This window comes from Pagrus major, chromosome 6 (genome assembly GCF_040436345.1).
Source record: "Pagrus major chromosome 6, Pma_NU_1.0".
Lineage (NCBI taxonomy): Eukaryota > Metazoa > Chordata > Actinopteri > Spariformes > Sparidae > Pagrus > Pagrus major.
Window position 1 is genome coordinate 8,177,552 of NC_133220.1, and position 24,000 is coordinate 8,201,551.

Consider the following 24,000-nt stretch of genomic DNA (forward strand, 5'->3'; position numbering starts at 1 on the left):
TGTTTCTGAATCTCTTTCTTCTTATTGTACAGACTGAACATAACGTTGTCAGCACTCTGAATATTACATTCCCTCTCTGCCTCTAAGTCCTACACACTGGAGCTTTAAGTTATGCTTTACCACTCACGTGCTGCCTCTTACCTGCAGTCTCACCTGAGGCCACACGTGGCGCTGTTCCTCCAGACTCACCTGCGAGGCAGAACTCAGGACACAGAGATTCCACTTCCTTGTCTTGTTGTTAATCTGCGCATGCGCGCTTCACTCCTGACCAAACCACTACAACGACGCTGTGACAACTCGTAAAGTTATTTTTTTCTGAATGGAAGTGCGGCACACAACTCCTGCTGCACGCCGAGGACTAGTGACATTTAACGGGGGGTCTGAACACCAGACTCCGGTTTGGAAACAAGTGATTTAAGGAGTCCCGCAGGAGATTATGGTCGTTGGAGGACGCGGATAACGTGAGTGTCATTATGATCAGATAAAACCCACTTTCTCCTCAGGGAGGCTGGTTCACATGACGGGACGGTGTTTCCTCAATCAAGCAGCTGTGTGGTCCGAAAGAAAAACCATAAACGCTGAAAAGTAATGTTAACATTGGCTCGGGAAGACAATCTTGTGCAGCTAACGCTAGCTAGCTAATAGTTAGCTAAAAGCTTGTGATGTCAATACTTTTTAAAAAAACGTGTTGTTGATTTATTCACTGTTGGCCGTAACATGAAGTGTTTGGTGTCTGATAGTTTTTCGAGTAGTTGATGTTATTGCGCAACATGTCCAAGCTTTACTTTTTGAAAAAAGCATAAAATGTCAGATTTTTGAATGGAGTTTGGTGTGGTTACTCTCAGTTTCACTTCCTCACTGAGAACATGAGAACTGAGAACTGAGAACAGGGTAACTGTGGAGTTATGAGAAGGAATTCAAGTCAGACTTTTAATACTTACAATATTAACGAGGTAATAATACAAACTCAAAGAAATATTTATTTTTTTCCATAACTGAATAAACAAGCTGTAGTCAGAGGAAACACTGTTTGAAGCTAGAAAGGTGGCAGGGTCCGCCACACATAAACACAGTAAAACAGTTTGAAATTGTGTTGTCCTTTTAAGATGAGTTTGTTTATTCAGGAATTTTAAAAAAAAAACAGTCAATGAAGATCTTTCTCTTCTGATTAAAAAGTCTTCCTCAAAATTACATAATGCACCTTTAAATCAACAATACAAGTCCCACACAGTCTTCAGACAGATTTATACTCAAATACTCCAATAGATGGTGTTTTAACTGGTGTTGTGTGATTGTTTAGGATATTCAGATGCTCGATACAGATAATCATGATAATGTTTGTTCCTTAACCTTCATCTTTATCAAATTAAATATCAGAAAATAGTGAAACATGTCCACACAGCTTCCTACAGTCCAAGCTGACATCTTCAAATGTCCAATCATCAGTCAAACCCCAGAGGTATTCAGTCCACAGTACAACATAGAAAGGTTTAAACATTTAAGAAAAATAGAGACCCGCCATTATTTGGCACTTTTTCTTCAAAGTGTCTGAATTCATTGTTTTCTGTCAATACGTAGATTAAATGGTTTCAGCTTTATCAAAGTGATCCTATCCACCTCAAACTCCTTCACACCCGAAAATAAATAAATTCAAAATATGAATCAATAATTTCCTCATATTCACATGCAGTTCATACACATGGAGAGGAAGAGAAAGTTTGCTTCATTATGAGACACTTAATGCTCAACATCTGTCAATAAAATGTGTGATTTTTCCAGGATCGTAAGAGCTGATATTTATTCTGTTAACAAAATAAAATTTAACAGTGAAAAATAAGAGTAATGTGATTGTTTTTTTTTTATTGATAAGTGACTTTAATTGTTAAAATTGTTGATTTATTAGCCAATTAATCATTCCAAGTCTTGAGTGCAATAAAAATCTTTGATTGTAAATGTAGAAATTGCTTCTTACCAGTTATACAAACATTAATGTAACAGCAACATTAAAACATGACTATGTATTTTTCATTTATTATACTTATTGCACATTCCCAAGAGTAATCGGCAGCAGCACAGATGATGATCACCGTTGTCGACTGTATATCAGTGTGTGTTTGTGTGTTGTGTACAGGACAGAGTCAACCAGCAGCGCACACACACACACACACATTGAGGCGACCATGTGGTGGTTCCAGCAGGGTCTGTGCTTCCTGCCCGCAGCGCTGGTCGTCTGGACGGCGGCGTCCTTCGTCTTTGCTTACATCACAGCGGTGGTGCTGAGACATGTGGATCCTCTGGTGCCTTACATCAGGTCTGGACACACACACGGCCTTTTTTTTATACGGTCTATGCACCTGTCGCACTTATTGGTCCATGATTTAAGACGGAAATGAATAAAAGCAGCTTGTCAAATTTCTCTATAATGAAAGTTGTTGTGTGTTGCAGCGACACAGGAACGATGGCACCGGAGAGGTGTGTGTTTGGCATCATGCTGGATGTGTCGGCCTTCTTAGGTAACACAAACACAACGCCATCTTTTATATGGTTATTGGACGTTTATTATTTTGGCTGATTTATTGGTGTGATCGTGTGTTTGCAGGTATGGCCACGGTGTACGTGCGTTACAAACAGGTGGAGGCTCTGACAGGTGAGACCGAGCTCAAACTCATCAGACTGAACCGCTTCGGGCTGCTGCTCGGCCTCATCAGCTCCTTCGGGATGTGCGTGGTCGCCAACTTCCAGGTGAGTGCTGCTGGTCCCGGATCAGTTCACAGCCTGTGCAGTGTGTGAAGTGTCGAACGTGTCAGCAGTGAATCTGTGTGTGTGTGTCAGAGCAGAAGACCACACTGTTCTCCATGCACCTGGTGGGGGCGATACTGACCTTCGGGGTCGGGGGTCTCTACATCCTGGCTCAGACGCTGCTCTCGCTCCGCATGCAGCCTCACATCCACAGCAAGAGCATCTACCTGGCCCGCCTCGGCATCGGAGTCTGGACGCTCTGCAGCACCATCAGCAGTATCCTTTACCCGGGTGACAGCTGGACACATGCTGCAGTCAGTGAGGGAATGTAACTAAGTACATTTACTCAAGTGCTGTACTTAAGTACAATTTTGAGGTACTTTACTTGAGTATTTACATTTTCTGCTACTTTCTGCTTCCACTCCACTACAATTTTGAGGCAAATATTGTACTTTTACTCCACTATATTTATTTGATAACCTTAGTTACTAGTTACTTTACAGATTACATGCATTACAAGTGCGTTTTTAAATTAATTTATCTTATTGGCAATTGGATTACAAAAAAACCCACTGAGTGGGTTATTATTGGATTCAATAATGGTCAGCCCATAGTAAACAGTATTTACATACATATAAATAAATCTAATTTACTTGTGCTTCTGATACTCAAGTACATGTAGCGCCAGAAAGTTACTTTTGATACTTGAAGACTTTTACTCGAGTATTATTCATATGAGTGACTTTAATGTTTACCAAACTAATACTTTAACACGATATCTTTACTTTTACTTGAGTATGAATTTGGGAACTTGAAAATTTCCAACCTCCAACTGGAAAAAGTACCTTTGAAATGCCGCTCCATCCATATTCAACCTCGTAAACAAGCTGCTGTCTGACATCACCTGACAGTAGCAGCATGTGTCATTTTTCCTCCTCAGTTTCGTTTTTTCTTTTGAGGGTTTAATCGTGGGAACATCCGCTAAAGGAACAACAGTTTGTCACGTTTTTGTTTACGTTAGCCTTCTTGCAGCTGGAACGCTTTGAAGTGGAAGTTGGAAATTTCGACTGGGAAATTCCGACCTCCGGCTGTAACTTGACAGCATCACGAGAGTCAGGAACAGGAACTTAACCTCCTTCCTGTTACCTGAACTTTAAAGAACCTCTGGCTTTGGTTCCAGGTTCCACATTGCTTTTAATAAACCAGATTAGGATATATGCAACATTGGGACAGCTGAGGTCAGTGCAGTTCAGCTGTGGGGCAGACAATAATAGAAGCAGCTGTGCTACGATTGATTTTCTTTCCCATTTAAACATCAATATCACTTAATTTATGGAAGGACTCTCCTTGCAGTAGGAGGGGGACAGATTGATGGAGAGGCATATTAACTGCAGTACAGGAACTTATTGACCAGGTACTTAACATGCAGTCGTTGTCACAGGTTCTACCTTTGTTTCCACTGTTCTCCACCTCCTTTAAAGACGAGTCACTGGAACTGAATTAGGGCATCGCTCAGGAGATAATACTAACTACAGCTCGTTTACAACACAGCAAACACCACAGTTAATGTGCCTTAGAGGATGGTTTAGGTTCAGGTTATGGGGAGCCTCCTTCAGGACAGGTCACCTGCTGGTCCCACTGCTCCATACCTTCAAATCATGTGACATTATTTTGAAAATACCAAACACTTTGTGGTGTACTCCCCAACAATGTGCACACAGATCATATGGAGAAATAATGACCAATAACAGACATCCATGTATGATATCAGCTGTATATAACACACTGCTTACATGCTGCTTGTTGTATTAATGGCGTGTTGCAGAGCTGTGATCCTTAACAGCATCCTGCCAGTGTTCATATCTTCAGTCATCATGTACAGCAGCCTGCGGGGAGTGGACGTTCCTCAAAAACTGCACTGGATTCCTGGAGAGACGGTCAGTAGCCCTCTGTCTCCCCGTCTGTGTTGTTTATGTTTTTATATTAATACTACTATGAAAGCTTAGTCCGAAAGAATTACTTCTCAGATGTTAAATGTTCTCTAAACACAAGCAGTTACACAATAAAATAATTACATAATTTGGTTGGTAACAAACGTATTGATGTTGGTAAAGCAGCTCTTCGCATCATTACATCAGGATTAAGGTTTCGTCTCTTTGTCTTTTTCAGGGCTACACGGCTCACATGATCAGCACTGTGTCTGAGTGGTCTCTGGCCTTCTCCTTCATCAGCTTCTTCCTCACCTACATCAGAGATTTCCAGGTACTCCACCTCATCTTTTCACCCACACAGCCGCTGTTGAATGTTTTGTTTGTTTTGGTTTGTTTGTTTTATTCACCGCTAAGACCCGACAAAATATCTGACCGACAGGAATCATCAACACTGGAGAGAAGATGTTAGATTAGGAGTTTTATCTGTATTTGTTGAGTACAGACGTACTGTAGGTGTAAGTTAATGACTTAAAGGATAGTTTGATATCTCGGGAAATTGCCCTTTTGTGGTTTGTGCAGAGCTTTGTTAGTTTCCCAACCTGCGACCCCTGTTTATAAAAGCAGTGAGATTAAACTCATGTATGTGTAACTTTGCGTTGTTTCTTTCTTTTCTCTGTAGAAAATTAACCTGCGAGCAGAAGCCGTTCTGCAGAGCAGCCACCTGTACGACTGGGCACACGGGGGCGTCGCAGCGTCACACAACAACAGACGTGAAGCCTCCGAGTCGTCTCCACTGCTGGCGGGAGGAACGTGACCGGCGGCAGAACGGCCCACTAGAACTGCTTTTACGACAATTTTCCACGTTTTCTAATCACATTTTAAGATTTTTATGAGGGCTTTCTTTAAAATGTTGTGGCGGCGGCTCTTTAAAGGGCCAGTGCACACAAACATATTCTCTCCTCCCTGCAGTGTATTGGGATGGAGACAGAAATATCAAGACATGTACACATAAAACCAAATAACCAGATAATTAAAGGGCGAAGAGGGAGATTTTTTTTAAACTCAAATATGAAGCTTTGCCCTTTTATCCTCAAACTGCATCAGTCCATCTCAGTGACTTTGTAAAGTTCAGCGCTGCACTTTATATCATTTATAGTTGATATTAAATTTTAAAATGCTCCACTGTGTTTTACTTTCAGTTTTAAATTCCTCCACATGTCTATGAAGCCCACTGGGGTCATATGGTTTAAAAAAAAAAAAATTATTAAGATTATTAAACTTTGAGGGGGAAACTTGTTTGTTGGATCAGCTGATTTTCCTGTCAGTCAAGGGCTGTTTAATATTTTCACTATTATTCTGACTTCAGACTTTTCAGTACCTGCTGTCCATTAACTGAGAACATATCTACAAATAAACATTGTTAATCAGATCCGAACCTGCTTAACTTCTTACCCCAAGTTGTTTCTGTACATTGTTTACATTATTCATGTTGGGACTAATAAAGATTAATTTCTTGTTTGTTTAAAATTCATATTCATGATATTTAAATAATTCAGTTTGATTCAAAGCTGCACTCATCAATATTTCTTCATATAAACGATGGTTTAACAGTAAAGTTCAGAATGTAGAGAATTCTCTGAAGCTTCTTTTAATATTTAGTGGCTCAAGATTTTACCAGGAGTTTGATGTAAAGGAGAGTAAAAGGTAAATATTGAGCTTTGGTTCTTCAGGTTTGTCATCCACTGTTCTCTGATCAGCTGCTTCCAGCAGGTCACTGCTGCTGATGGTTCTGACCTGAAACAACTTAAATTAACACATATTCTGATCTGTATGTGACATGAATGTTAAATAATGAGAAAATGTCGCCTTACCGAAGCGTTCAACCTCCCCTGATGTCGAGTCATTTTCATCTTGAGAGGTAATCATGACTGTAGAAATACTGGAGGTCAAATTATTTAATTAAGGCCTGATAATTAGAAAACTGTGTTTACTTTTTTATGGACCTGCAGGCGTCTTGTAGCAGGATGTTGTATCAGACTGTTCACTTTAATTTATAAACATTGTCAGTACACAGTCAAAGAGCCGACGTGATGTTATCTTTGACATGTCAAAAAATATGGGTTAAACTTTGTTGATTTATTAACTGGAGCAAATAACAGTTTCTCTCTCTCTCTGGTGCTCCAAACGTTCCTGAGGTCGTTTTTAAAACCATCTGATCAGTAAAACAACCACTTCAACACTTTTTGACAAATTAGCCTCATTGTCCAGCACTCTGCTTCATAGCACTAAAAAATGAAAACCAATACAAATCCCACACAGATGGACGCATATAACATGACAAGCTTTAATTGTCTCATAAAACTATGACATTTCTATGCAAAGCGTTCAATCGCTCCCAACTGGTGATGATTTTTGGGAGGCAGAGCATCTGTTCAACGCTCAGATTCGACAGGCATCAACTTTGGCAAACTGATTTAACATCTTAACGACCCATTGAAACCCTGATTACACACAAAGTATCTCCTCCACTGTGACGTTCACCTGTGTACTGATCAAAGCATAATAACATTACAACACATCATTATTAAAATGAATGGCTTGAACATATATATACATACAATCATAATAAATAACAACACTGAAGTTAGAGAAGCAGCTTTGTCTGTTTAAATGAGTAAAATCACAATTAAAAAAAAAATTAATCTGAAGCTGATCCTGATGAACGACATGAAGGATGTGTGTTAGGTCAGAGAAGTAAGAGGGTGTTAAAGGGCCAGTTCACCCAAATTACAAGAATACATTTCCCTCCCAAGTATGATCTCTCCAATCAGACACGTTTGGTTTTATTTGTTCAGGTTTTGAGATTTTCTCGTGTTTTCAAACTATTTCAAACTCATCTGTTGAAAAATCTCATTAAAATCAAATCACAATTTCAAAGATTATTTAAAATCACAATGTACGTCAGAAAAATTGCAATAAGTCCCAATGAGAACTGTTAACAGTCTAGATCAGGGCTGCAACTAACAGTTATTTGCAAATATAACTTATCTGGCAATTATTTTCATGATAAATCATTTAGTCTTTGAAATGCCAAAAGAAGTTTTAAAAGATTTTCAGCAAAACTTCCAAGAGCTCAAAGTGACGTCTCTAAATTACGTCTTTTGTCCAAACAGTTCACATCCTAGACTCTTCATTTACAGTCACAAATGAAACAGAGCAGCAAATCCTCACATTAAAGAAGCTGGTGCCAGCAGATGTTGTTGGCTGAGGGGATTAAGCGATTATAAAAATATTAGTCGCACTTAATTTTCTTGACAGATTCCACCACAGACAAACCGTTATTTGTGTTAATTGGGTGAACTGGCGCATTAACACCAGGAAAAAAGCAGATGAGGAGCAGAAGGTGAAGCTGCAGGCGTGTCTGGCACCTTCAGGAGGTAGTGACCATCCACAGCAAGAACCGACAACAAAATTATTAAAATCCCTAAAAAGCTCCCAGGATGCAGTGCAGAAAGAATCGGTTACAAGTTGAATAAATGCAAGAAGACAATCCACCACGTAATCATAACATCAAGAGCTGCAGGTGCCCTGATAATCAGACTGAATGTCCACTTTGTTCAGTCTGACATCGTGTTCATGTTAGCTTTGTTCTGTGTGGGGGTTTTGTTCTAACCAAACCGCAGTGACCGATCCGTCCAGTCAACATCGTCTCCATCAGACACAGAAGCTGCAGTTCGTTGGAGCAGTTTACTTGAAGTTGATTGAAGAAATGTGGCGATTTAAGACTTATTTCTATATGTCGACTTACATCAACCTGCACACCTGCAAACATTTCATCTACTGTAGTGACCTGATTCGTTATCCCACCTGTGAAGCTCAGACTGACTGTTTACAGAGGAATACAGGCATCATTCACCATGAATCAGTGATCTGGCACCAGGATAATCAACAGTGTTTCACTACCTTCTGAAAGAGAAACACACCCAACGATTCCAAGCAAGATTATTTTTAATAGCTAGAGATCTGCTTGAAGCTATGGCACGAGCACATCCAGCACATCTGAGAGCTGCAGAGAGTTTAGAGACCGATTATGCTGTTTTACAACAAGTCAAAAAGTCACTTCTCAATCCTCTGACCTCGACCCCTGAAGTCATATGTGCAGTGGTTTTCCAGTTCTCTGAGGACACTGGGAGGAGTATCAGACCAGCGCGGCATCAGAATAAAGATCAGAGGGTTTAAGGCATCAGTGGACGGGACCACAGAAAGGCCAACGAGCTCTGAAAACGCCTCAGCAGGAAGTCAAACATTCGCAGCCGCTCTGCACATCACAGTCCTGAACTGCGTCCTCCTTCACTGAAGGTTAGAAGGCCGATCCATCACAGATGATGTTCTGGCCTCGGCCCGGGAACAGCTCCATCTGCCAGTACCGAGGGTCAGCGTACACTGCACAGGTCAAAGGTCAGAGAGAAAATCCATCAGCTGAGGGTTCAGACTGGACAGCTTCAGCAGCCACATGTCACACTCAACTGTTTTATGGTCCAGGAGAACAGATACAGTAAATTGTATAAAAATGCTCATCAGCGTTAGTAATTCACTAATAATTTCCTAAAGACTGAAACAACTATTTTGTGAACAAAAGACCAAAGTCTCCACATAAAACATACAAATGTATTTTTGAATTGTATAAAAGAATCAGTCTGCTGTGGTTATCCACGAGTACCTTATGTGTTATATATATATATAAGTTCATTTGTCTGAAGTTGTTGAGAACGAAAAGTGTAAAAACAAGTGTGTAGGTGTGTTACCCATGTCTCCAGGTGTCAGCCACAGGTTGAAGGAGCTGCAGTGTTTCTGACAGCGTTGAACAGGCAGAACTCGAACTGTTGGAAGACCCTCGCCCACCACCAGCCAGCCAAACACCCCGACACCCTGGAACACAGACGACAACTCAAAGTTAGAAAAGAAGATGATTGTTAATTGTGTGAACGCCACTGAGGGTCAAGACAACTGCTACAAAACACAACACCTAACAACTGCACATGACTGCACCTATTCAGCTTTCAACCAATCTGCACTAACAGCAACACCGTTTCCCGTTTAGTCCTCTGACCTGTCAGTCTGAGGACATCTGGACACGTGAACTCACCTTGCTCTGGGAGTTTGTGCTGTGGGTGACGAGGCAGCGCTGCACGATAGTCCCAGCACTGTCCAGCAGGGGGCAGAGCTCAGCCTTCGGGAAGAGCCACCTCAACACCTTCTCCCTGGTCCCTGAGCTGAACCTCCTGCAACACAACACCCAATCACCAGTCATAATCAAGCCACTCAGTCCATGTACCAAGGTTTTAGGGATGTACTTTTAACAAGAATGTGTACCAAAGCAGAGTGAAGTTTGCAGGTCCTTGTGGGAGTCCGAGGTTGTGGTTCTGCAGACCGTCGTCGTCCTCCAGCAGGATGGACATGGAGCCTGAATGTGCCAAATAGAGCTCCTCAAGCTGCTGCCGCTGCACACTGAGGGACTCTCCACCCTGCACAGACCAGCGTGAACAAACAGAAACCAGTATGAACACACAGGGAATGACTGAACGGGAGGCCGATCAAATGGCTGACCCTGTCTGTGTTGACCTCTGACCTTCAGCAGGACGAGCTGTGGGCCCCGTCGCAGAGTCACAGTCCCTCTGAGGCTCTCTGGGACTTCCAGCACCGAGGAGATCTCTGCACAGCCCGAGCAGTTGACCAGGTTCTGCCTGAGAGAGCCGGCACTCCACCATTCATGGAAACCTGCGCAGCACACACACAGTAATGTTTTCATCCCTTAGATACTGCTTTCTCATTAGTGAAAAACTCTGTTGGTGTGTGTTTGTGAGAGAAATTTTAAACCGAAAGACAGAGAGAGTGATCATTCTTCAGACCTTGTAGGTTGTACTTCTTGGCAATGGGCAGTGACAGCAGGCGGACGTGGCTAAGAGGAGACGACCAGTTGTAACAGCCCAAGTTGACCAGACCCAGCTGGGGGGCACTCTGAGGGTACGTGAAGGCCAGCACTGCCACCAGCAGAAAGCCAACCGCCACCACAAACTGCAGAGACAACAGGGACAACAGGGTAAGTCAAGTGGAAATCTTAAAAAAATATTGTCTCTTTAGTGTGAAAGTTTTCTTGCTGAGCTGGTCTACAAACAAAAATAAAAACAGAATTTCCACAGCTGAAGCACAAGAAATAAGGTATAACCTTAATGGTGGCCCTGAGGATAGGGAACTGTGGAGGCTCTCTCCTGGGCTCGTTGGTCTCCAGGACCTGCTTGATGAACTTCTCGATCTCCCTCTCCGACATGCCGTAGCGGTAGCCCGACTGGCGGAGGATGTCAATGCTCTCGGACAGCTTGTCGTAGATACATGGCTCGCTCATCGTCGTTCCCATGACGGCAGCAGTGACGGCAGCTTGTTGGTCAAACGCGTCGATCTTCAGCTGCTGTGGGCTCCAGGAGCATGGTGTCACCTATGAGGTCATCTGAAACATTAAACTGCCACTTCAGAACTGAAAACCAGCAAGCTATCATAACTTACATGATTTAAAGTTTTGTCCAGGTGAGCATCATGACATTGCAACACACAACCCACATAGCCTATAATATTGTCGCACCTCATTTCCTTGACTATCAGTCATAGCCTGATTTGCTTCAGCCAGACGAGATTTAGCATCACATTATGCTTTTTTTGTCTTTATTTCTGTCATAGCACCATTCAGATAAAATGACACGGGCAGCTGTATTTATATTTTCTAAAATGTTTTAGATTCACTTACATGACAACTGTATCTGTCTGCTGATTTCTGACCAGAGGAATTTAAACTCCATATATTTTCTAGTTCCAGCTTCTCAAATGTCAGGATTTTATCATTCATCATTTCTTTGAAGAAACTTTGGCTTTAGGACTAATGGTTGGACAAAAGAAGCAATTTACACACATCACTTTGTCTCCTGGGAAATTGTAATGAGCATTTTTCACAATGTTTTGACATTTTATGGACTAAACAGTTAAATGTGAAAAATATTGGGCAGATTAATCAACAATGAAAATAATTGTTAGTGCAGCCCGCAAACAAATATTATTCTAATTTGTAGGTCAGCCTTAAGTAACAGAAACAGACACAGACAGACACAAGCTATGTAGGAATATTTACCACCTTTCTAAATCAGAAACTGCAGGTTACCAATGCAATATTAATGATGCTCAGGCCCTGTTCACTGACTGGTGAAACTAACTTGTAGTTAGGGGCACTGTGTAGTTTTGGAGAAGAAATTCAAACTCAGAATTTACAACATTAATAAGGTAACGATACAAACTCAGATATATTTATGTTTTCCATAACTGAATTATCAAACTGTTCTCTGAGGAAAATAAGTAAAATAAGTATGAAATTGTATTGTCCTTTAAGGTCATCTTGTTTGAACACAAAGAAAGTTTGTTTGGGCACAATTTTAACAAAAAGTCAATAAAGATCGTTGTCTTCTGATTAAAATGTATTTCCCAAAACTGCAAGTGCACCTTTAACTCACTTTACCCTGGGGTGAGCTGACTGCAAACACAGTTTTAAACATGTAGGGCCATGTAAACAAAGTCGACCTTGGCAGTGTACACAGAGGAGACAGTATGGACTCTCTGGTGTCCACAGAAAGACAATAACAAATCTTCAGGTGTCCACAGAGAGACCAAAAATAAACCTCTCACGTATCTAGCTGCATAGAGACAATAAAAAAACTCCCATATGTCCATATGGAGACATTAAGGGACTCCCAGGTATCATCTCGTGTCTTTATAAAGAGTAATTAACGAACTCAGTAAATCAAACTAGTTTTATGCTCGTCGTGCTTCGTTAAGTGACAGAAAAGGCAGATGGGAAACACGTTTAAAATCGTCAACCACATGTAATAACACAACAAACTCGGCGACAAAACAGTAAGATGGCACCTTTTAACTTTCTTAATCTCTCACGGTGCTTTAACGTTAGTGGAGGCACTGACACTGACACGTTAGCTTGAGCTTGCTAGCTGCAACACCTTCAGTTTACATCGCTTAAAGAAAACTACAAAACAACTGAAGTCTCACCTTAAAGTGACGTCCGCCGCTGTGACGGGGGTCCCTTCTGTCTGACGCTAAGTTCCTCACTAAATCTATTTTTTAATTAAAGAAAATGGCTCGCTAGTTAATTAGCATGGCTGCCACAAACAGCCCGGATACCGTCTCTTCTTCGTCTTCTTCGTCTTCTTCTTCTTCTTCTTCTTCTTCTTCTGCTATTCGCGGTTTGAATTGGCGCATTACCGCCACCACCTGGTGAGAAGTAAGTATGGCCGCCCGCAGTTCAGGACAATATTCAGAATATCAGAGTTTCCCCAGCTCATGTCAGGGATTTTCTCGAAATAAAAAATAATGTAAACATTTCTATTAACTTCATGAGACCTTGTTAAATCCTATAGCTGTACTCCAAATATTGTTTTAGTTATGGATTTTTAAATCTGGCCCTTACAGGGTAAATGTAATCATTTTTGTTATCAATAGCCTCACCAATTTCTTATTTTTCACTGGATTGGGTGGAAATTTGACCTGAACATCCAAGAAACCTCAAGGATAACTTGCCATATGTATTCATTGAAATACTTTGTGCATGTTGATGTTTAGGGTAATGAAATTACTAACAATAAATCATTTAATTATCACTTATTTCTGTTGACATGTCTGTAATGAATATTAACACTTTCACATAAAACATTTTCAAGGGAAATTAGAACAATCCTACTTGGGAAATATACTGTCAAAGTATCTTAAAAAGTGGGATTTTCAGTTCCTACGGAATATTTAATAAGATCTGTGGGACTCCCTTATGCAGGACCAAATAAACAAAAGGATTAATAAATAACGACATCTATTCATTTAATAGTTCATGCAGAATGTTTACAGTAAACAAATTAATATGAATAAATATTATTTTTTTTACCCGCACAAAGAATATGTTATTTTCAAAAAAATCCTATCTCCCCTAGTTTTTAATTTTGCATCCAAACTTTACTTCTCTGTATTCTATCATATCTATATTTCTTTTTATCAATCATTTAATGAATTTGGCCACATTTAAGTGAGTGCCACAGATTTTGCTTAATAGTTTTGAAACTGAAACATCATTTTTTAAGATATTCTGACTGTATATTTTTTCGATGGATTATTTTGATTTCCTTGAAACTTTGTTTTATGTGAAAGCGTTAATATTCATTGCAGACATATTGACAAAAATAAGTGATAATTAAATGATTTGTTGTAGGTAATTCGATTGCTGTAAATATTCTGCGTCAAGTATTTAAATGAACACATGTTGCAAATTATTGTGACAATTATGTATTACAGTGTATTACAGCATGGAATGACTCATAGTGGACAATAATTGGGTAAGAATGGAGCCAGACAGCAAGGTGCCTGTCTGTCTCTTCCTGTGTCTCCACCTCTCCCCCTGACCAAAGATAAACAGCCCACTCCTACATTTCCTCTCTGTCTGGTTGTGGACTAAAGGATGGACATAATACACATTTTTTTGGTTTATAAATTTGCTCAGAACATATCTGATAAACATTTCAATAGAAAAACAGTTTTATCTCTGGGTCATTTCAAGATATTTGTACATGTATGTTTAAATCTTAGAAATGTATATTTAGTGGAGCTTTAAAAAAAGCAGTTTTTGAGGGTTTTCTTTTAAACATGTGGGGACTGGATTGAAAAACTAAGGCATAGAAAAACCCTCGATGATTTAGGAACAGCACACTACGTTTAACCAGATAAGTCCATTGACAAACCAGATTTCCAGGTAGAAGATAAAGATGTGTGTTTATACAGTATTATGGTGCTAAACTTTCAACCTTGTGGTAGGCTGAACTCACGTTTCATAAACTTCTAGCTGTAACCAATCAGAGGACAGAGAAATGCCATGTCCCCGCCCCACACTGGACCAAAACAACGCATATTGGCCAATGAGAGCGCAGTGTGTTGACAGGAAGTCCCGCCCCCTGCTTCCGTTCTTGTGCAACGCTGAAACAGCAGCGACACTGAGCTGCGTCAAGCTGCAGAGAGTCACAGGATCTACTTCCGGAAAAACTAAATGAAGTAAAACATTTTTAAAATCGTAACGTCATTTTGAGTACAAAACTTACATATCGTTTGGATGTTTATCCAAAAACTCATTCTTTAATAAATAGAATTAAAAATGATTTATTTTTTGCGCTTTTAAGTCTAACAATTTCACGCGCGACATTAAGATATTTTATTTTGAAAGTCGCCATCGGAAGTGTTCGTTGTTAGCGTGTGTACCTTGACACTGACCCGCTCTGATGTATGTAGCTGACAGGCGGCAACGTTTCTCAAACCAAACTTCACCCGCAGCGCTCACATTTACAATTTAATCCTAAATCGTGACTCTTCTTCTTCTTCTTCTACAGAAACCAGCAGGTTGGACCCTTTTAAACCGGTTCACACCGGTGTTGAGGTTGCAGTCAGCGTGTTGTTGTTATCGGAGGTCAGTGGGTCTCCAGGTGAAACCAGCACGCCGTCCAGATGCTGTCCCCGACCAGGACCGTCTCCTCCCGGCTGTTCAGGCCGGGTTCGTGGATCCCTCTCCGGCTGGGCTGCGACCAGAGAGCCGCCAGCACTCTGCAGAAAGGTACCGGCGGTCCGGAGCTAGTCAGCCTGGTTATGTGGCGCAGGGCAGCTAGCATGAGGCTAATCCCAAAGTGACGCAGTTTAGTGCGGAGACGCGAAACTTCTCAGCAGCTGAGTGATGAAACGTTACACAATGAAGCTTTTATAACATTATAAAAGGACATTTATACTATGAAATCATTTAAAAAACTAGAAACCAGTTGATTGCAGAGGATAGTCAACAGTTTTATATGATTTATTGTGTATTTTATCAGGTCTAAAGTCAAAATTCAGTGTTCCCAGCACTGTTTAGCTATATATTTTATTTTATTTCATTACCTGGATATAATGAAACATTGCTTAGAATTTAAATTGAATTTTAATAGAATTTTTTTTGTGTTTTCTCTAACTATCTGAGATATTCTTTGGGTTTTGAACTGAACTGGGCTCAACAAGACATTTTAAAAACGTTTGTTTGTGCAAATTGATATTTCTGTGAATTGTCTCCTGCTCACTATTCCTGAAAAACAACATGAACGGACCCTTGATAAATCAGAAAATTATTGGTAATGGTCTGTGTACATACTAAAAGTGAACATACGCTGATAAATCCCAGTTATTGAAATTTGAGCTCTAGTCCAAAAGCCCCAAAAGGTTAAGTTTATTACCAAAATGACCACATTGAAGAGGCTGGTAATGTTTTTATTCAGATTTTTTATGGCTGAAATGCAGTATAAATGTCTTGGTCAAGGAAAAATGTATTGCCGTTCGCTTCACATACAGCAGATCTATTCAACTGGCAGCTGGGCCTAATGTGGCCCTATGATCGTTCTCTGTTAGTCATTCATTAGTCATGTTTGTTACTAAGCACAAAATGCTCTTATTTCATTAAAAGGTTTTAACCCGGTCTTTCTGCGCAGGTAGGATTTATGATTCAAACTGACACCCTACTAAAAGGTGCATTGTCTGTTGCTGTACTTTTGTATGTGCAATGTTTCCTTTTCAATTGTTAAAACTAATAAACAGAGGTGAGAAAAAGTCCATTGTGTAACGCACTTAAATTTCGAGCTGTACACGTCAGACAGAGAGAATGTAAAAGTCCCGCCCCTTGGCAATTTTTTCGAATCTGGCCCTTCTAAAAACAGAAAAGTAGTTGAATAGGCCTAGTGGCAAATAATAAAAGCAAGGAAACAGGTAAATAATAACCATAACATACAGTAATATTGAATATTGTAACACAGTAAATTGATGGGAAGATTACTGAACTGAGTGCTTATAAAGATCAGCCTAACATATAAGGATGAGCATTGTTTTTGACTCAACAAAATAGATAAAATATGTACAAAAAGCTCACAATAACTTAAGCATACACTTATGTTTTGTTACCACCATGACACTTCATGCATCACCCAATTTTCAGAGCTTTTCAGTTTCTACACATGGCTCTACAGACATTGTTGATGAATGACTCAGCAGATTCTGGCCTGCCTGTCTCATATGTCTGTCCCAGTGTTTTAGTCCAGAATCAGTTCAGATCTGATTAAACTCAGAGTAAAACCACCTGACTGTCTGTCTGTTGTTGTTTTGTGCTGCAGAGTTGATAAAGAAGCATGAACTGGAGAAAGATGAGCCTCGCCCACTCTACATGGACTTCCAGGCCACCACACCCATGGTAACCGTTATCCACCATGTTTGTCAACTTAAAGTCATAATCTCGAAGATTTTCATGTAAATAAATATCTGTAAAGTTACTATCTATCGCCCGATGAGGTAACACAGTGATGACTGAGCCTGTGGCCCACTGATGCAAGCTTGCATTTGCACTTGCTGTAATACCAAAGATGTACACTGGGTGTCGGTGATGACCAGAATAAGTTAGCCTAATGTTAGACAATGAATAAGTATTTACACAACATTACTTTTATTGCAACATTTTTTTATTCAGTAAATAGTAAGTGTTATAATTACTGTCTCAGAAGACATCATTCCCTTTTCGCCTTCATGTGGTGTTGTTATGGAGCCGTGGCAAAGCTGCCAGCTGCCAACTGACCGATATCACACAGGTAACACTGGATCTCTGGGATGCAGTGAGGTCCAAAAAATACACCTGCAATCGCTGCTCTCGGAAATGTTCGAGGCTGCCAATTTAAAGTTTAATGTGTGTCTCGTGTAGGACCCTCGGGTACTGGACGCCATGTTGCCCTACCAGGTGAATTACTACGGTAACCCTCACTCCAGGACACACGCCTACGGCTGGGAGAGCGAGAACGCCATGGAGACGGCCAGGAAGGTAGAGAGACACTCAGTTTGGACAGAGAGCGAGAGGAAAATTTAGAGAAGTCAAATTGAACATATCATCTGTATATATTAAATATACTGTATATATATCTATATATTTATTTATATGTATATATATTTATTTATTTATATATATATTTATATTTATATATATATATATATATATATATATATATATATATATAAAAGATGTGTGTGTGTATATATATATATATATATATATTTTTTTTTATTTATTTATTTATTTTTTTCCCTTTACAGTGCAGTAGTAACGTGTGTAAACCATTAGTTGTACATTTTCTTATAAGTAAATTCTGAATTTTTATAACTACATTGTGAACCTTGTACAACAGGCTGTGTATTTAGTTGTGCTCATCATTTTATTAAATCTGAATTTGAGAGATACACTGACTGCGTGCTGTCTCTCTCTCTCTCTGAGCAGCAGGTGGCTGACCTGATTGGAGCAGATCCCAGAGAGATCATCTTCACCAGCGGGGCCACCGAGTCTAACAACATGGCCATCAAGGTTAGACTCTGCTCCTCGTCTTCATCACTTCCTCTTAGTTACATCCTCTCCATCACCATCATCACTCCATTAAGCTCTCAGAGCATCAGCAGGCTTGTCCACGAAGGGAAAAATACGTTTGCATTAGGAAGATGCATTTTTACCATTAAATACTGTCTCATAACTGCCTGCCCATTGTACTCTGATGAAACTGGTTGGTGACAAACAGCTACAGTTTCTTAGTTAGATAGTTTCCTCCCTTTTGGACTCTGAGCTCTCCATTCTCTCAAAGGTCAGCTTTTTTTATGATTTGCCTGAATTCCTGTGTCACCACTCACCCAAGTTGAACTTGACGTGAACATTTTGCTTAGATTTATTTTGTCTGCGGAAGCAAATGCAATAAAATAAATCAATTTTAGTGCAAAATTGTTGCTTTAAACGCCGGTGTGACCAAAGCTTGAGAGCACATTAAGAACAGAATGAGACTGCAGTAAGAATTAAACAACCCTGAGTTGTGGTGTTAGTAGTGACCCTGCCTCTCTCTCTCCTGCAGGGTGTGGCCAGGTTCTACCAGACCAAGAAGCGTCATGTGATCACCACACAGACTGAACATAAGTGTGTTCTGGACTCGTGTCGAGTTCTGGAGAGTGAAGGATTCAAGGTCACCTACCTGCCAGTCCAGACAAATGGACTGGTGGACCTGGAGGTACACATGCTGAACGTACAGAGTGATGACACCAGAGACAGTTTAGAGTCAACATGTCAACATGTCAACATGTTCAGCTAGAGAAGTCATTGTATTAAAACAGTACATCTATGTGTGTTCAGCTGCTGGAGGCCTCCATCCGTCCGGACACCTCTCTGGTGTCGGTGATGACCGTCAACAACGAGATCGGAGTCAGACAGCCCATCAAAGAGATCGGTAACCATGGAAACACAAACATTTTACTCCATGTGCAAAGCAGAAATCAGATTTCTGAAACATCCGCTTATACAGTGTTTCGTCATGTTATATAGAGCCTTCAGTGCTTTCCTGATCTTTACTTTCCCTCTGATTTGAATCAGCGCTATCATAAAAACTATTGATTAATCGATCTTTACTCTCCCTGTACACAGGACACATTTGTCGTTCCAAAGGAGTCTTCCTCCACACTGATGCCGCTCAGGCTACAGGAAAGATTCCCATCGACGTCACCGACTGGAAGGTTGATCTGATGTCCATCAGCGGTCACAAGATCTATGGACCCAAAGGTTAGCCATAGCATTACTTTAGATAAACTCTTAACTGCTAGCTTATTGGGCAAGGTGATGCTGTTCATTTATATAGTACATTTCTGAAGGAAGGTTACATTTGCTTGCTGCTATTGAAATGTGAAATAGCTGAAATACTGAGACAGTTGAAGTACAAATACTAAAAGAAACCGAAATGAGGGTTAAAATTGAAGTGATGAAAGAAGTATCAGTTGAAAAGTGGCCTCACGGCAGCATGTTTTCATTACACTGAAGGAGTTCGAGTCTTGATCCCTGTGGTACTCCACAGGTCATGCTGACTGGCTTTCCAATACTTGTATGTGTGTACAGGTGTGGGCGCTTTGTATGTGCGACGCCGCCCCAGAGTGCGTATGGAGCCACTGCAAAGTGGAGGCGGGCAGGAGAGGGGGCTGCGTTCCGGCACTGTCCCCACCCCGCTGGCTGTTGGGCTGGGAGCCGCCTGCAGCATCGCCCAGCAGGAGATGGAGGTAAAAACAAATGCACCCAAACATACAGAAACTCAACAAATGTAACCAAACATCCTGAGGCTTAATGTGTGTGTGTGTGTGTGTGTGTGTGTGTGTGTGTGTGTGTGTGTGTGTGTTCAGTATGATCATCACCGAGTGTCCACACTGGCTAATCGTCTGATCCAGAAGATCATGAATGGGCTTCCTGACGTCATCCTGAACGGAGATCCACACCATCGCTACGCTGGTACAAACTCTTGCACACTGTCACATGCTTGGATTTCAACCCACATGAACTAGAAAGTCAGTGAAAGTCAAAGTCTGAGGTTTCAGTTGGAAGTCTGTGTTACTTGACTGTGTGTGTCTCTTCAGGCTGTGTCAACCTGTCCTTTGCCTATGTGGAGGGAGAGAGTCTGTTGATGGCGCTTAAGGATGTCGCTCTGTCATCTGGGAGGTCAGAGCGATGTTTTTGCAATTGGGTCCCCATTTTGTTTGTATTATTCAGGTGAATGCTTACGCATGTGTGCAGGTGGGATGATTGATTAACATTCTGCTCCCTGTGTTCTCGCAGCGCTTGTACATCCGCGTCTCTGGAGCCGTCGTATGTCCTCAGAGCGATCGGAGCAGATGAAGACTTGGCTCACTCTTCCATCAGGTACAAATACTGTAATTCAGATCATAATCCTGATAGTAACTGGGCTCACATTGTTGACTATAATCAGGTTTAACTTTATTTGTCTTTTCAGTAAAATAACATTTCTTCAGCAGTATATTACGACCATGTTAATAGTCCTGATTCTAATGTTGGTTAGAAGCAGGATTATAATCAAATCTAGAATCATGTTCAAGTTTATTTGTTGTTTAATTTTAAAAAAAAAGCTAAAATGTAATAACAGTCTTGAAGATAAGAGTGTCCTGGTTGTGTGCATACACTGCTGATTGAAGGATGAGTCACTCAAACTGTCTCACAGTGACTGGCTGAGCAGCTTCCTGTTCTCTGGTTTGACTTCAGTTAAATTATGTGTTGGTTAATTTAATACTGTGTGTGTGTGTGTGTGTGTGTGTGTGTGTGTGTGTGTGTGTGTGTGTGTGTGTGTGTGTTAGGTTTGGTATTGGCAGGTTCACCACAGAGGATGAAGTGGATTACACAGCAAATAAATGCATCCAGCAGGTTGCCAGACTCAGAGAGATGAGGTGAGTTCAGCTGGACTGATAATTTTGGTTCATTCCAACTTGGATCTTATTTTGGTAGTTTCATCCATAATTCCTATCAATTACAGTAAGACCATTATAACAGTACTCACCAAGGTAGTTTCTTAGGCTCAGTTTTTTTTTAGGCTCCTTGTGTGTCTTGACCCATCAGACTTCTTCTTAGTGATTTTGCCAGATCTCCAATATTAACTTGATTGTTATAATGTCATTGGTATTGATTGAAATGATAGAGAAAACTATGGAAATGAGTAATAAAACAGAACTGTACTCTATTACTCCATCATACATTTCTCTCTCCCTGCCTGTCTGTTAAATGTACATTTATTTTCTTTTTACACGATCAGGTGACCATGCTAGTGTGTTTTAAATGGTAAGAGTGCAGTAGGTAACACCCAATAACCTGTTGTTCTCTCTTTCTGTCTCTCTGTCCGTCAGTCCTCTGTGGGAGATGGTCCAGGACGGCATCGACCTGAAGAGCATCAAGTGGACACAGCACTAGATTCCTCCCACTTCCTGTTTACTTCCTGGCTGACAACAACGATGACAAAGCATAGATGTATTATAGAACTAGATACCAGACCCAAAGAAGCCTGTCAGAATCAGTCTGATTAGAAATGATTGAAGATTTGCTAGAAAAAAGTTTCTAGCTTCCAGGTTTCCATCCTGGTTATGCATCCCAGTAAATATGCACAGTAACGTTTCTCCCACTGGCCCCGCCAATGAGTTTTCACTCAGCCCATAGATTTTACATTGTGATGACCTCCACAGATTACAATCCATAATAGTAAGAGTTGTAATTGGCCTTGTTTGCGGTTCAAAGTGTCCTGTCAACAGTTTTACAAATTTTCGCTGAAATACCGCGAGTGGCCACTGGGCAAAATTATACGCAAAGCTGAGCAGTGCGGCTGTATCCAGTTCTAAATAATACATCCATGTGATAAAGACAATGATGATGATTCCCAGGGAATTCTGGGAATAGACCAGCTTTTCCTTCCTGTATACAAACACGCACAAACTTCCTGTCCGACTTGAAGTCTGTTTGTAGAATTAGCTCTCTGTCTTCGTAGAAGCTCCTTTAGTTGCTCTGTGGGGAGATGTTGCTCAGAGAGTTGACCTCTGCTTGTTGTTTTTATTATGTTGTTGTACATCTGTCAGCTTCTATTGGCCAACTAGTTGCTTCTGTGTCTGGAATGAAAGGTTGCCAGATGCTGTGGTGTGTGGCTCCTGTATCATCTCTGTCTGTTAACATGATGGAGAACAGCCACATGTAACATCAGAACCATGAAGTTGTTGATATGATTTTCTTTGAAACTGTGAAACCTGTGAGTAAATTAAATTGCTGAGGCAGCGAAAAGAGATTTACAGTGAGGTGAAATATTGACACAATCACACAACTGCAATAAAATAGGAAGCTGTTAGAGGATCACTATCCAAATATTAAAAGTAAGAATAAGGCTGTTTGACGGTGTGTGATGCTTCTTGTCAGAATCCTTTAGAAATGTTGACCCCGATTTTCCAGTGATCTAAGTGGACGATACTAGTCATCTATCCCGGTTACCATGGTGATCTTACCTGTTTAAAAATGAGCCAGTTTGTGTGTTAAGCCCAAAGATAGCTGACGGACCTGCTAATCTCGCTTCGTGCTGCAGGCTCTGATCAATGTGTTATGCAACTAAGAGAGGCAACGACCCAAGTGAGAATAAACATCAGTGGGCAGTTGACGGCAACTAAAGGCAGCAGAGTTAAATTCACTGAGTCGATTTGATGATTCACTTTTAAGTCTTCGAGTCAGATCTTTTCACTTGATGATTCACGTCTTGTCTCCTGTCCTCCCTCTCTCAGAAGTCACTCTTGCACTTTTTCTCTCCTCCCACATCTGTATTCAGTATTCAGCATTCAACAGCCGCATCATGTCAGTGTTAGCAGCCGCAGTTTGATTATTTTTGTTAAAATCTGGAACACTTTACAAGACTGAAGCCCTAATTTTACAACAAAGACTCACTAATGTCGTACAGATGTGTCTGAGGTTGCTGATGGGAATCTGAAGGTGACATTAAAAGTCTGAACACAAAAAAAAGTTGCTGATAATCTGTTTTAAAGGGCAATTTGTGAGATAAGGACAACATTTTAGTTTAAGATGATTGCATTCATGCAAAATAAAGCATTATCAAGAGAATTGGAAGAAACAGTTTTGACGTTATGCCAAAGATGTCTACCATGTTGCAGAGATGACTACTGAAGTTTTTTATTACACCTGAAGTAACAAATGACACCTTTTTAACTGGCCCGCAGTCTGAGAGGATTTTCAAAGTCTTGTATTGTGTTCCTGGATGTAGTCAGCTGAGTCTATACAGGTCATATTTATTAGACTTGGCTTCTACTGTCTTCTACTGTTACTCATCACCTACATTATCATCCAATAAAGTGTTGCTTAATGATTATGCAATACATTTTTGTGTTATGTTTTTATTATAATAAGGTTTCATTGACAAATATCACAAATATCTATCTATATCACAAAACAGGACATGCTATCATAACTTGTGTTTTACTATTATTGATACGTAAGTTATATCTAAAAAATATAATTTCAATACCACAGTCAACTGAACAAGTGCATTAAAAAGAGAAGCACAATTTTGACTCAATTACTCTCCCAATAGTTGTTTATACTATTTATCTTACATACGTTTTTAGTAAATAATATTAGTGTGTCAAGTGTATATATTATTATGTAATACCAATATTTATCAATACCAATTATCACTCATTTTTATACTATTATCTTGAGTATTTTATGAGTTTATAGTCATAGGATGAGTCAGAAACGAGTTGTGGGATACTCCCCAGCTCATATTATCAATCAAATTAAGACAAACAGTTAGGCTGAGGGTCGGGGCGGGCTGACTTAACTACTTTTGTA

The 24,000-nt window shown here is 40.4% G+C and overlaps 3 protein-coding genes across 4 annotated transcripts; 2 read left to right on the forward strand and 1 right to left on the reverse strand.

Annotated features, from left to right (window-relative positions):
- The first annotated feature begins 239 nt into the window (after positions 1-239).
- On the forward strand, positions 240-6,201 carry LOC140998824 (DNA damage-regulated autophagy modulator protein 2-like). The gene is made up of 8 exons (XM_073469214.1): positions 240-461; positions 2,132-2,311; positions 2,446-2,513; positions 2,600-2,742; positions 2,838-3,015; positions 4,594-4,676; positions 4,909-5,001; positions 5,350-6,201. Exons 2-8 carry the CDS (start codon positions 2,181-2,183, stop codon positions 5,482-5,484), a joined length of 831 nt encoding a protein of 276 aa, XP_073325315.1. The 5' UTR covers positions 240-461; positions 2,132-2,180; the 3' UTR covers positions 5,485-6,201.
- Positions 6,202-7,000: 799 nt separating this feature from the next.
- On the reverse strand, positions 7,001-12,935 carry c6h6orf89 (chromosome 6 C6orf89 homolog). 2 transcript variants are annotated; one of them, XM_073468642.1, is made up of 8 exons: positions 12,774-12,935; positions 10,897-11,175; positions 10,580-10,745; positions 10,300-10,448; positions 10,044-10,195; positions 9,817-9,952; positions 9,476-9,599; positions 7,001-9,113 (listed from the first exon to the last, which is right to left on the reverse strand). In XM_073468642.1, exons 2-8 carry the CDS (start codon positions 11,083-11,085, stop codon positions 9,031-9,033), a joined length of 999 nt encoding a protein of 332 aa, XP_073324743.1. In that variant the 5' UTR covers positions 11,086-11,175; positions 12,774-12,935; the 3' UTR covers positions 7,001-9,030. The 2 variants fall into 2 exon arrangements, with proteins under 2 accessions (XP_073324743.1, XP_073324744.1); XM_073468643.1 differs by having other exon boundaries at positions 10,897-11,163; positions 12,774-12,934.
- Positions 12,936-14,996: 2,061 nt separating this feature from the next.
- nfs1 (NFS1 cysteine desulfurase) lies at positions 14,997-23,525 on the forward strand. The gene is made up of 13 exons (XM_073468044.1): positions 14,997-15,366; positions 16,940-17,016; positions 17,518-17,634; positions 18,085-18,168; positions 18,701-18,853; positions 18,976-19,069; positions 19,264-19,398; positions 19,729-19,886; positions 20,007-20,112; positions 20,238-20,319; positions 20,437-20,520; positions 20,970-21,059; positions 21,513-23,525. The coding sequence occupies exons 1-13, from the start codon at positions 15,261-15,263 to the stop codon at positions 21,574-21,576; spliced, it is 1,350 nt and encodes a 449-aa protein (XP_073324145.1). The 5' UTR covers positions 14,997-15,260; the 3' UTR covers positions 21,577-23,525.
- Positions 23,526-24,000: the final 475 nt, after the last annotated feature.

Bases quoted from the DNA above. Each gene is read 5' to 3' on its own strand.
- LOC140998824 (XM_073469214.1), top strand. From the start codon at position 2,181: ATGTGGTGGTTCCAGCAGGGTCTGTGCTTCCTGCCCGCAGCGCTGGTC. The intron at 2,743-2,837 runs GTGAGTGCTGCT...GTGTCAGAGCAG, and splicing joins GCGTGGTCGCCAACTTCCAG to AAGACCACACTGTTCTCCAT. The intron at 5,002-5,349 runs GTACTCCACCTC...TTTTCTCTGTAG, and splicing joins CCTACATCAGAGATTTCCAG to AAAATTAACCTGCGAGCAGA.
- c6h6orf89 (XM_073468642.1), bottom strand. From the start codon at position 11,085: ATGGGAACGACGATGAGCGAGCCATGTATCTACGACAAGCTGTCCGAG. The intron at 10,746-10,896 runs GTTATACCTTAT...TTGTCTCTGCAG, and splicing joins TCCTCAGGGCCACCATTAAG to TTTGTGGTGGCGGTTGGCTT. The intron at 10,196-10,299 runs GTCAGAGGTCAA...TGGTCTGTGCAG, and splicing joins CACAGCTCGTCCTGCTGAAG to GGTGGAGAGTCCCTCAGTGT.
- nfs1 (XM_073468044.1), top strand. From the start codon at position 15,261: ATGCTGTCCCCGACCAGGACCGTCTCCTCCCGGCTGTTCAGGCCGGGT. The intron at 19,399-19,728 runs GTTAGCCATAGC...ATGTGTGTACAG, and splicing joins CAAGATCTATGGACCCAAAG to GTGTGGGCGCTTTGTATGTG. The intron at 20,113-20,237 runs GTACAAACTCTT...GTGTCTCTTCAG, and splicing joins TCCACACCATCGCTACGCTG to GCTGTGTCAACCTGTCCTTT.